At 42.1% G+C, this 13527-nt stretch overlaps 1 protein-coding gene across 3 annotated transcripts; it reads right to left on the bottom strand.

The window, feature by feature from the left end:
- Nucleotides 1-356: 356 nt before the first annotated feature.
- On the bottom strand, nt 357-11844 carry ERI1 (exoribonuclease 1). 3 transcript variants are annotated; one of them, XM_032110587.1, is made up of 7 exons: nt 11551-11829; nt 10661-10836; nt 8362-8572; nt 6929-7012; nt 6177-6286; nt 3855-3969; nt 357-2868 (listed from the first exon to the last, which is right to left on the bottom strand). In XM_032110587.1, the coding sequence occupies exons 1-7, from the start codon at nt 11623-11625 to the stop codon at nt 2626-2628; spliced, it is 1014 nt and encodes a 337-aa protein (XP_031966478.1). In that variant the 5' UTR covers nt 11626-11829; the 3' UTR covers nt 357-2625. The 3 variants fall into 3 exon arrangements, with proteins under 3 accessions (XP_031966478.1, XP_031966480.1, XP_031966479.1); XM_032110589.1 differs by lacking the exon at nt 10661-10836 and having other exon boundaries at nt 2448-2868; nt 8362-8573; nt 11551-11627; XM_032110588.1 differs by lacking the exon at nt 6929-7012 and having other exon boundaries at nt 2461-2868; nt 11551-11844.
- Nucleotides 11845-13527: the final 1683 nt, after the last annotated feature.

Raw genomic sequence — 13527 nt, 5'->3', positions numbered from 1 at the left:
GAATTTTTCCAGCATGGGAAGACTCCTCTAATAAATTAAAATATTCATTAAAGCAGATGCACTCAGCAAGCCTCTTCGGATGAACAAATGAGATCAAACTGAAAAAACACTGTCTGGCTGAACATGAGCATCACTAGTAAAATCACCAAACCACTTTTTTTTTCTCCCTCAAGTGCCTCCTTCCCCTGTGGTATGAAGTATCCAGGAAAACTTATCTCATTACTGATTGTTGTGAACTAGTCACATGCATGGGATTTAAGCCACCCAGCCATGGCAATGTTGAAGACCAATCATGAGCTGAGCTGATGCCAAGACCCCCAGGACTGTTGAAATAATCTCATGCTTTACAGACCAAATTCAGTACCTGACATGTTTAAAAATATGAAATTATTTTAATAACTTTGTTTACATTTCCAAAAAATCAGCAAACATTGTTAAAATTCACTTCATCTCAAAATCACAGAATCAAATAGTCTGTGAGAATACTTCCAGCTTACAGTTTGACATTAATCTGACAGATAAAATAGTATCTGGAATGATTCTACTGAATTCTACAGCTCACTGATAAAAAGCATCCCAACCTACTCAAGCAGTAAACAGAAAACAATCATTATTTAACCCTTACCTCAAAATATCTTTTTGACGTTACTTAGCAAAAATAAACAACTCTGTACTTAAAATAAATGATGTACAATTACAACAGCTCTTATGCAACCTGTAGTATAATCTGCAACAAATAGAAGTTTCTCATTCGACTGTGAGCCCGGTTACAGACCTGTAAATAAAGACTAGTGATAAAGTCTCTGGCTGCCCAGGAGAGATCTGCTGAACCAGACTGTTTCATCACAGAAACTTGCACAACAGTAACTCAGACGCAAAAGAAGTAAATTACCATGGTACTTCAGAAAAAGAGGAACTACAGTCACTACAGTGAAAAGTATGTATATAGGAATTTGTACAAAATATGGGCTGACAGATACATGGTATTTTAGGAGCAAGCATATCAGAGATTCGGATTTTACCTTCTGAAAATCCATCAAGTATGGCTACAAAAGGAAAAGAAACCGTAAAGTTCAACAAAACTCTACAAGAGAACAAGTATCTGCTTTCAGGGAAAAAAAAAAACCAAACCAAAACTAAACTAAACACCAGCATTCTAAGCAGTTATGACCATCCAAATCTGTGACTCAGGAAAGAAAACATATGAAGCAACTGAGAATTGACTAACACTTCTCCCTCTTACATGAATTTAAAATGGAAGGTTTCACAGTTCCATTGATGCAGTTTAACAGTCAGAAGAGCAAAGCAGGGCTGGGAGGAGTTTGATTAGTCAAACAGTCAGTGTTCTTAACAAAGTTTATTAATTGGTTATTTGTGTCCTGAATGTAAATGGCAAAACGGGTGAATTGTAACATAGGGATAGCAAATTTCTTTTTCTTTTTTTAACTAAGAGCAACCAAAATATATTATTCCACTTTTCAGAACAAGCCATTCTAATGCAGAGTTGATCACATTAATGGTGCACTTTGTAACAGTCCATGGAGACAAAGCAAATTAACACTCTGGCCTCTTTTGAATATCATCTTATCTGAGGCCCGGGGAGAAAGCAGAAGTAGTTAGTAATTAGCTGTGGCCTTTAATAATAAAATTACATTAATCTTCCAATGTTAGGTTTTGCAATAAAGGTATAGCTTCATGGTGGTAGAAGCACAAGAAGATACCAAAAATAGCTAAGCATGTCTTTAGCCATGAATGAGAAACTTCCTGTTTTATGTAATAATCACACAGCATGAAATTTTAACAACCTGGCATGTTTTGAACTTACTTTACTTCACTCATTGTTAAGACCAAATGGCTGATAGTGTCTAAAAACAACATTAAATGAAGGGCAGCTATGTAGGAATAGGAGATGCGATCCTCAAAGTGAAAATCTGAAGAACCTTCCCCTTTGAAACACAGGTTAGAAAAATACTATCATATAACGTTAATGGAATTTTTATTCAACACCCAGCTCTCCATTTGATGGGAAAGCAGACAAACATATCCCTTTAAGAAAAACCCCAAACAACAGAGTACTCCTCTACTGCTTTAGAACTGATGAATGCGTACCCATTTCTCCTAGACTTTGTAAAAAACAAAAAAATTGGCAGGAACCCTTAGAAGAGTGCCTTATCAGGAAGGGCCAGCCCAACCACTGCTCTTTCAGTTCTTCCAGGAATGGTTTATTTGTGTGCAATGAATAAGGAGATGCTAGATATGATTGGAGTACATCACAGTGAACAAATACTACCCACAGGCTGTGGGCACACAGACTCAATCCCTCTTAGCAGGTGTTTAAATTACACGCTCTTAAAAGCTTAACACTTTGTCTGGATTCCAGATATCAACCTCACTGCTAGCTAAGTTGGAAACAACAACAGAAGTCATCAGTACAAAAAAAAAATTGCTGTAACAGGCTTCTAAGAGCAAAAAGCTTCCACACTCCTCTTTATTTCAACAGAGATGATTAGTTAAGGTGCTTTAGGATTCTGCATGGCAGACAAGCTGGCAGAGGTGGCCATTTACTAAGCTCTGGAGTCTTTAGCGGGTATCTGAGGGCAGTTCCTGAGGCAGAACCCTGAACTGCTAGTTTCTGTAGCGGGGCATCTGTGGAGCAGGGGCTCCCTCTAAGGGGACTGAGGAGGAGACTGTCATCAGCTGTCCACCGTGAATTCTCTCATTCACCCGCAGGTCACAGCCATCCTGCAGCATCCTTATAGCTATCCTTGCAATGTTTTTAGAGTCATCAAGTCCACTGTGAGGTCTCCCATCATAATTCATGCCCAGATTTTCAAGCATGATTGTCAGCTTGGTCTGGTTCCTAGGAACCTGATGGAGAAAGGGAGTAACATTCAAGGATTAGGTTCAGTACCAAATCTTTTTAATCTAACACGGGGCAGTAGAAACACATGCAGATTTTAAGTCTACTTAAGTCACATATTACTTTCATGTTGCCTTCTGTCAGATCACTAACCATTTAGCTTCAAAGCACCTTGGTGAGACAGACACTCCCATTTTTACAGAGGAGACACAGTCAACAGGAGTTTGTCTAGACCTGAGATGATGTCAAGGGCCTCTCACCAGCACCAGCTCAAGATACACCTGTGCTGGCAAGGGTAGAAGCCACGGCCTAGATAAATTTAACAATCTTTACAAAAAACAAATTACCACCCACAGAGGCATTGCAGAGGGAATCAGATTTTCCTTCTAAATTCTAAGTGATTAAAGAAGCACCAGGCTCCTGATTCTCACTGACATCAAGATCCTGAATGCCTTCAACCTTCACAGGATCTGATCAGCAACATCTACAGCAACCCTGTAATATTTGCCCAGCACCAAGTAAAGCTCTTCCCTTATTAAATGTCAATCTCTCTTTTATCTAGAGGTCCTAATCTTTCTCTGTCCCCATTACACTGTCAAAAGTCAAGACTATATGAGGGTAGAGGTGCAAATTAGTTTTGTAGTGTATTGCATGAAAACAGGAAAAAAAAATTGAAAAATCAATACAGTCTTTTCAGCTGAACTACTTCGAAATACATTTGATCTAAGAGGACCGGTATAAAAGTTTTAGACAATCCTTCAAGGAGCACAACCTGACTCTTAAAAACAAGATTAAAACCAAAATGCTGTAGATTATATGATCTTCAATCAGTGAAGTGAGATCTGCACATGAAGCACATTTGAAAATCAGGCACCAGGCAACTAGTTTAAGTACTATAATTTTATACTACACAAGTAGAGATGACAAGCACAACAGGACATTCTAGACTTTTAAACCAAGTTTTCCCATAAGAGAAACAGCAATTTGTACAAACCTTGTAGAAGTTCCCATATGATTTGCGAATATTGATCCACTTTTTGGCGAAAGAAGGGTATTTGATACGGCTAATACGGCACTGGATGTTCAAAAATTTACTCATATCCCATGATCTTAAAAAGTCAAAAGAGGAAAACATTAGTCATATATAATCCTGTGTTCTACATATTACACACTTGTAGAACTAAGAGCTGTCTTGTCTCTGGTAGAAGAAAAACAGTTTAGGAAAAGCTCTTTTGCTATAGTCATGGTAAAGAATTTTTTGATATGAATTTGTTAATCATGGCCAAAAAAATAATGACATGAGCAAGACTTTCACCAGGATAGTTTCAGGTCCACAATGGTTAAGACAAAAAATAGCACACCAAGTACTCCACCTACCACATCAACACTGAAAACTGCCAATAAATTAGATGCTTACACAGCCCTCGGGGAAGCAAGCGACACCTTAAATCTTCCTGATTATTTGGGTATGCATGTACCTCTATTTCAGGTAGGCTATTGAAACTAGACTGCACCTAGTTTTATGAGAAACCACATCTCTATGAAAATATGAAGAAATTATAATCCTATTTATTTAGCAGCCTGCCTTCCTGAAGGGAACCACCCCAACAAGTTTGTAAGCGGCAAGCTAAAGTAAAGCTTTTTTTCCCCATCTCTTGTAGCTGTCTATGCAATCTCACCTATACAACAGAGATTTCAATGCACCTATTTTCCTTAAGGAATTTCACTGAGGGTATTCCTCTGGAGGGGAATTCCAGAGACATTTAGGCCCAGTAATATAACCAGCCTTGCGCCAGTTTTGCTTTAGCATTTTCTGTTTTGAATTCACCGTTGCTTCCAAAGATAGCAATGTAATTACAGGTTAAAAATTAGTTAAACAGAAATATTTACCATAGCTCTTTAAATTTATTAAGATTGGAATGGCATTATGTTAACTCCTTATTTTTAAGGTGCACATGGGTCTATACTGTACACCTCAAGTCCTGTGTGACACCTTTTTAAATGGTTCACACTGGACACAACAGTATTTCAGTAACGTGGGTTCTTCGCCAGGAAAGACCTGTGACCTACAGTAATTGTCTAAAACTTCAGTAACTTTGAGAAAAGGGTCTCATGGCCAAAACCAACTCTCATTAATTTAAGTTGGGTCAGTCAAAAAAACCCTGTATATCTATTATGTATCTACTAATCTACTCTGATAAATTATTTTTCAAACTACTCATAGACTAGAATATTTATCTGGGCTTTACTTGACAGAAGCGTTAGGAAATTATGCTCAGATTCCACAGGCTGTTTTTTCATAAGCTCCATTTTTGTTTCAGGGTTCCTCTCATTCTGGTTCAACAGAGTCATTGCATCAGAGCAGCACAGAACTGCCTTTTTAATCCAGCACAGCAGAAGACCTGCTGCAGGCAAGTACGAAAGTGCTCATCATTTACCTTAACATAGCTAATGTTAAAAACTCCCTGTCATACTTAAATCCTTCATTCCAAGAGAAGGAGTAAAGCAGATATGTTAACAGAATAATACTGTTTCACAGCTAAAAGGCAAGTGGCATCTGTAAAAAAAAAAAAAAATGCTCTGGCCAGTGCTCTGCAAGATAAAGCTCAAACACTGTATTTCACTATATAACAAAGCTAAGATCCCAAGAACAATATTGCACCACAAATGTATCTAGATCTCAAGACCTCTTCACCATGCAGTTATCTGGGGACTTGATTTTCCACATAGACCTTGTGAGAGAGCAAGTTCAGGTGGCAGTTCCAGGGACTAGTGGAACACACAAAGCTTGTCAGAGGTGGGACCCACCAGAGCCACAGTCCTCTAAGCCACAGCAGAGGTTTCTGTGCTAGCCATTTCTCCTTGTTCCATAAAGACCACCGTCCATTGTCTTCCAGCAAAATATCCAGTATGTATTAACAGTAACACAGACACAGGGTACCACAGTACACCCACCACACACTTCTGAAGCCTCAGATGCAGAAGGGCACAGAAGTTACCTAGAACTAAAACTGCAGGGTTATTTTCAGGTATTATGTGCTAGATATATATGGAGAATTACAGCAGCAATAAAGCATAAAGTCTGCTCAGCATCACTTTGTTGCATACAGACCACTAGGAAAGAAACGGCGCCATCTGATGGATTTAAGCTTCATTTTCAATGGTTCAGTTCAGCCTTCCCAATTTTACCAAAAGCTTCAATTAAAATAAAATCAGCAAAATGGCAGTGTCCTGATCCATCTTTAGCAATGCTCTCACAAATATTAAACACGGTTTTGCGGTTTTAGATTGTGCTGAAGGTTGCATAAGGACATACCCATCAGTCAACATGGAATAGCTATACTTTGTTCCCAGTTCTCGTTGTCTCATCCACTCTACAACATTCTGCAGAACTTGAGGAAAAGTATCAGCTTTATCAACAATGTCCTAAGAGAACAAAAAAACCCAAAACAAAGTAAGGAACATTTTTTCAGGAAAAGAAACAACCCAGCATTAAGTGTAAAAACTGTATTGGTATATGGGGACTTACAAAATTGGCTTCATCACAATCCTTACAAAACCAGCTTACACATTAACAGATGACTGGAGAGATTTTTCTAAACTGAAAAAATAGCACCACAAAAGCACCGCTACAAGAGCCAGCCTCCTAATAGCTTCTGTAAAGGTAACAAGGTTAGTCAGCAGTTGAACTAGGATTAAAACATCTGAGGTTGTTTCCAAGGCTCCTTCTTAAGTCACTTATCAAAAGCCATTGCCATCCTAAGACTCTAAACTCTTTAGAATAAAAATCTTAGAAGAGGAACTGATGCAATTCAAAAGGTACTTAGCTCTACTATAGATTAAATTCCTCCACATGAATTAAAAAGTGAATGCTCTTCCCCACAAAATGACCAATTTAGTGAAATCAGCTCTGTGATAACTGGGAGAGGGAAAAAACAAGGATTAAGAGAATAGGCCTTACAGAAAAATAACCATGAAATATTACCATTTAAAGTTACCAGTGTGAAAACATCAACACCACATATCTTTTTTTCCTGTTTCTTCCTGAAGAAACAAAAGCGCAATTACCTGGGTTATTCCTGTCAGACTGATGCAGAAGTTTGAAAGCTTGGGATTAATCTCTGGCTTCACGTATTGCTGAAAGGTATCCTCCTGTAACAGGAGAATCAAAGGCTCAGCTGCAGCACGCTGTGCAGCCCACAAGGCAGCTTCTCTGGCTCGCCTGCAGCCCAAAGGCAACAGCAGCTACTTGTCCTGCTGCAGGCAAAAAGGAGTGTGTACCACCTGAGCCAGTATGAGCCTCCTGACTGGCCATCATCAGATTCCTGATGGGACACATAGCTTTTCATAAAGTCACCCCAAAACAAACCAGAACATGTCCTTTCTCTCAGCCAGTAGGCACCAAAGAGTGGGAATGTGGATTTAAGAGGGGGAAAGGACAGACTGCAAAAAAGCAGAGGATTTGGGAAAAGAAGAGTGTGAGTAAGGAAAAAAGTGAAAGGCATGAGCAAAGCCTTGTGTTTTTTAGGTGGTTTCTATAAAGGTTCACCTGCAATTCAAGGAAAGCAACCAGTTGCACACCTCAGAAGCTTCATGCACGTCCTACACCTCTGGATGCCAGCCAGACATAGACAAACAAAACCTCACTCTGGGAAACTGAGCAATGCAAGAGTGAAGACTGAAGGCAAGTTTCATGGAAAAAAGAAAGCCCCAAATCCCTGCTGTTATACAAAACCTTTTAGACAGACAAAAAAACCCACTCTAAGAGCAATAAAAACAATCCTGGTAATCTGCACAATCCTTTTTCTGCAGTTAGTCATACATGTAGCTATACTTTAGTTTAACATCACAATGATTACCGGAAATCCTCCTCCTCTTAAGAGTTCTTCATAAATGAACCATTAGTCAGAGGTGTGCTCACTGAGTCACTCAGTTTCACTTAAGCAGCGGGTAGTTTATCCTAAAAGAAAGCTGTACTGGAACAGAGCACTTGAGGCTACCAAATGCCTGCTAAGTATGTTTGTTTAAAATCAGGTTACACAGCTATCAATCTGTTGGGTACAATGTAGAAACAGTTGAGCCCGACAAGAAGTGGAGTTCACTCAGCCTCACTTTCTTCATCTCTGCATTAGTGTCTTCTAGACTGCCTCACACAGGACCACAGAAATTAATCATTTTTTATTATGATGAATCCCTTAAGTCCTAGAAATAGATTTGTGGACCTTAAAGCAGGGAAAGAAAGGGCAGGTGGGAACAGACACAGACAAGAAAACTCGTTATCAATAGAGGGAGTCAACAGCAGGAGAATGATCATTTGGAAAATGCTTTCAGAATAGAAAGTACTGTTTGTACCTAAGAGACACAGAGGATAAGCCCTTATGAAAAAAAAAGTATGCTATTTTAATGAAGTTCAAGATCTACTTAAAAACTAATTTAGACTTTCTGATGCAAACAAGTTACATCAAAGAATAGCATACCAACACAGCAATTAGAGCACTTACTATTTCCAGGGTACGTGTGTTTACTAAGACAACAGGAAACTCAATTATTTCATGTACAAATTCAGGTGGGTTTCCTTCTTCACATGTTGCTTCAAAGTCAACAACACAGATGTAGTCATAGCAGCTGTTTCCATTAGTGTGTTCCTTCTGCATCAGCTTCTGTTTCTTATAATAATTTTTCAATCTCTTTTTCAGTACATCTTTCACTCCTCTAAAGAAATAGGGAAAGTGACAAAGATTGCACTCTTGTTTAATTATTTCCCTTGTTGTAAAACTGAAGCTGTATTTAACATTTGAAAGTTCAACACTTATTAATCTCATTTTGAACACAAGCACTTGCGAAGTCTGAATTCCACTTTATCATAGAGGAGTGTTATCCCCATCATCTATGCTACATTATATCCCATTATCTGGGATAACGCAAAGGCTGTGATACCCCCCATCAATACAATACCAGGGACAGACTGGGAAGCATGGCACAGAGAAACTCTGCAGTCACCTCTAGTTCAGCAAGACTCAGTATCCAAAGCTTTTCCAAAGCTCAAGTCTTTGTAGATTACTCCTAGTTGGCCCCTGGCCCTGGAAGAAGTATTGCTTCACCTGTGCCCTCTACCTGAAGTGAGTCATGCCTGAGGCCTTTCTGCATCAGTGGCATAGATAACACAGAATCCAGCTTAAATGCCCACATTTTAAATTCTTCTTAATTTAAATTTAAAATTGAGCTCGAATAACTCTATTAAAGTATTTGAGATTTCAGTTGTCAGAAAAACTTCCTGGTCAAGATCCTGCTTTTCAGGAGGTTTGTGGCTATAAATAAATTCACATGGCAAGAGATTAAAGTTACTTACTGCGTCCTTTTAATACAAACATTGAGTGCATATGCCAGAACTGCCATGTACCAAACCAGAGCTGAATAAATGAGGATAATTTACCCTTTCAAGGAAGTTGTTTTCAAAATTATTCATTGCAAATGGAATAACAGAAGCTGTAAGAGATATGTGTAGCAAGTGGTATTATCAGAAAAGCAGCCCACTGATCCACAAATAAGAACTGAAATCAAACTACTAAACCTGCATTTGAGAACATAAACTGCTTCTGCAGAGATAACTCTTCTTCACCCTGGTTTATTGATCTAGTTTAAGTCAATGTCCAGTTCATTCAAAGTTGAGACAGTATGGGAACTGATGGAGCGGGAAATTACTTCTTTCTCCATCAAACTTATAAAAAAAGCTGAAAATAGGAAACGATCGACTATCATGATAACCTCAAAGGAAAGGATGGAGTGTGGCAATCTGCTCAATTCTCTACAGTCACTATTTGTTTACAGACAAGACATATTCTGACTTGACTTAATTGAATACATTGACGAAAGAAGTCTAGCTCCGCTGAAAGAGAAATTTAAAGCTTTCAGCATTTACAACTAGATTAAAAAATGCATGTAGAAAACTTACAACCTAAGAGAAGACCACAAACACATCATACACTATTTGAATTCTGCTTTTTATTTTTAAATCCGAGCAACTGCTAAACAGCTACAGACATCTAATGTGTTTTATGAAAAAATTTCTCAGGTAATGATAAGATTTTTTCCTCCTGAAGCACTAAATTAATTTAACCAACTAACTCCCCACCACTACTTCCTCATTACTGTTGCCTACAGAAACAATACACTTCATTTTTCCCAGCTGACCTTCTTCACAATATCTCAAATATGTCCGGCCACAGAATTATTAGTCTTGCAGCTCATTTTCAATACAGGAGGAACTATGCTATATTCCCTTGCCTCCGCCCCAGTGAGCGCAAAATCAGCTTATAATACATTCATTTTTTCACATTATTCCAGGGCATGTATTCAGAGTAGCAAACTCTCCATCTAAGGGTACCTGTCCTCTGATTGATTAAATCCTGAGCCACATCACCAGAGTTTGTAGCGAGTATCAGATCTGTACTGGTACAGTAAATAAAAATATGGCTGTTCTGAAGCAAGTTTCTATATGAAGAAGGTCTGCAGCACCACCTGAGAACCACTGTAGTTCTTCTTTCCCCCTTGACCAAAAAGTGATGAGAAGTACCTTACAGTTATGTATTCTTTCATTTCTTTGGGTTGCCAGTTGAGACAGCACACATAAAGCAGTATACTTTAATCCTACAACAAAAGCTGCAACAAGATTGCACATAAAACAATTGGTGTCTGGTGCTGTGTCTGCTTTTCACTTTGTGCTGAGTTTTTAAACCTTAAAATAATCATCTCTCATGGCTCTACTGCTCTCAAAGATAAATCAAGATGTTAACAAATAACCTGGTTTCAAGCTTGAACTCTGCGAGTTTACTTCTGAGCTCTTCTCTGGTCATTCTGTTGATATAACCATTGGTTATAGCAATTTCTTTGTAAATCGGATCACTGAAGTCGTTTGAACTGGCAGCTGAGGTTTTGCCATTAGTTTCTTGATCACTGATCCTACAATGCTGCTTACCCTAGAAAAAAGAGAAATCAGGAAGTCATTTAAGAAGGTCGAAACAAGAAGCCTGAGCATTCATAGTTCGTTTTGGCACCAAAACGCAGTAAAGCATCACACTGTTACACTTGTGATCCGACTGAGCGAACTAGCTTAGAGACAGGTAAGAAAATAAATACTGCCTGAAACACTATTTACTGCCTGAAGCCTGCTCTGAAACACTGTTTTCCTAAACAGCAGCAAACAGAATAAAGGGATACTCATGCACGCGTCTTGAGCCACGTCGAACAGCAGCTCTTGGAGACAAAACTTGAATACGCATCCTAATCTGAACAGAGTTCTGTGGTGCAAGCGGGCAAAGCCTTCACCAGCTTTCTCTCGACAAGTGAATTAACCAGAATCCACACTGACTGGGACACGCGGGCCGGTGCCCAATACGTGCAAAATAAACAAAGCAATAAACTAACAGGAAGAACTACGGACACTTCGGCTCCCGACCGCTGCTCGCGGCCTTTGCGGGGTGCGCACACGGCGCGGCCTCGGGCGGGCCCGCGGCCCCGGCGGCGCCCCTCGGGAGGGCGAGCCCCGGGCAGTCCCGGGGCGGGGCAGGGCCGGGCGGGCCGAGGCCCGAGGCGGGCTGGCAGCCGGGCCGCCCTGGGCGAGCGGGCGCGGGGCCACAGCCTCGGGCCAGCACCGCCCGGCCGCAGCCGCCCCCGCCGCCCCGCGCACTCACCGGCGGGCAGGCTGCGAGAGCGGCCGGCGCCTCGTCCCGGGCGGCCTGCGGGCGGTTCTCCTTCTGCTCTTCCATGGCGGCAGCAGTAGCGGCGGGAACCGTGGCGGCGACGGCGGCCCGTCAGGGGCGGGAGAGCTCGGAGCCCGCCCCTGGGCGGAGCGGCGGCTCCAGCGCCCCGCTCGTTCGGCTGCGTGAAACCCGAGCAGCTGCGGCCACGGCTCCCGGCGTCCCCCTCGGGTATCAAACACTGTGGTGCGCTTGTGCCACGCGTGCCGGGCCGCCTCACCCCCGGCTGTCCCGCCAGCCCTCGGCCCTGCCCCTCTGCAGCAGCACCCCCGCCTCATGCGCCTGCCTCAGCCCTCCTGGGAATTTGCCCAGCAGTCCCCCCGGGGTTTGGGGTCACGGCGGCTCTTTGGAAGCTCTCTCCGTGTTACGGGAAACACACACTGGACAGACACCTCATTTATGCCTCCGTGCTCCTTCTCATGGCACTGACTTTGCACAGAGCACCCAAAACATGGATCTAGGACACCCGTGGTGTGTTGGGTGCCAGCTCACAGCTACCAGAAGGATGCAGTTGGCCCCCAGCCCTTTCCTGCCAGGGAATTTGCCTTGCCTGCTGTTCCCCATATCCTTTAATCCACAGTCAACAAGCAGGGTGAGGTGGGTGGCACGAGACACGTGTAAGCTCTCTGGATCTTCTTGGCCAGGAGGTGAAGGCAAAGCAGTGAAGTCTCTGTCCGTCACAGGTCAGTTTATTTTCTGCAGGTGCCTCCCACAGTCCTGAAGTGCAGTCCAATATCCCTCAGTGATGGAGGCCAATGTGTATTGGCACCCACCTGATGCAACCACGCCAACACCTCCACATCTGCTCCCCGCTAAACAGCCCAGAATCTTCTCTTCTGCCCTGTTGTGGCTGGGGCCCCAGCATCCACCTTCAGCCTCCCATCTCACTCTGGCACACGAGTATCTCATTGCAGATGCTGACATCCCCTCCCCTAGACCTGCTGGGCAGCATTTGTCATCTTCGGTGGGTGTGCCATAGAGGTCTGTCTCGTCTTCTCCTGATGGAGTGATGGCAGAAGTGAGGTCACACACAAACACTCAGGGCTATGTGCGTGTCTCGGTTTTGGCTGGGATAGTTAATTTAGTTAGAGGCTGGTGAAGTGCTGTATTTTTTGGATTTAGTATGAGAATATTGTGGGTAACACACTGATGATTTAGTTGTTGCTCAGTAGTGCTCACTCTAAGTCAAGGACTTTTCAGTTTCCCATGCTCTGCCAGTGAGAAGGTGCACAAGCTGGGAGGAAGCACAGTCGGACAGCTGACCTGAACCGGCCAAAGGGATATTCCATATCATGGAACACTGTGCCCAGTATGTAAATGGGGGGGGGGAGGAGTTGCCTGGGAGCTGACGATGCTCATCCCCCATCATCCCGCCATCGGGGAGGGGCTGGGCATCAGTCAGCGAGTGGTGAGCAACTGTATTGTGTATCACTTGTCTTTCTTGTGTTTTATTCCTCTCTCTTTCATTGCAATTACTATCATTAGTAGTATTATATTTTACTTTGCTTTCATTATTAAACTGCTCTTAACGTATGGGGTTTACTTTTTTTCCTATTTTCCTTCCCACCAGGAGGTAGTGGTGAGTGAGCAGCTGTGTGATCATGCTTAGTTGCCCGAGGGGGTTAAACTGCAGCAGTGGGAAGGGATTTGCTCCCTTTTTTAATTCACCCTCCTGGTGCTGCCACAAACGCCCCTGTTGCCAAGCAGAGGACCACCTGCCTTACCACTCTTTCTCCAAAACCTGCTCTGAATATGAGCAGGGAACCAAGCTTTGCACGAACGCAAACAACACGGTACCAATGAGAACCACTGAGGCGGCCTCACAAACCCATAAAATACCTTAAAACATAGTGGAGAAAAAGCTGTTCCCCAGAAATCACCTCCCTTGCTAGAGTGGGCAATGGTTCACAG

The sequence above is a fragment of the Corvus moneduloides genome, chromosome 5 (assembly GCF_009650955.1).
Source record: "Corvus moneduloides isolate bCorMon1 chromosome 5, bCorMon1.pri, whole genome shotgun sequence".
Classification (NCBI taxonomy): Eukaryota; Metazoa; Chordata; class Aves; order Passeriformes; family Corvidae; genus Corvus; species Corvus moneduloides.
Note: the sequence above shows the minus strand (reverse complement) of the source record. Positions and strands in the feature narration are given on the sequence as shown.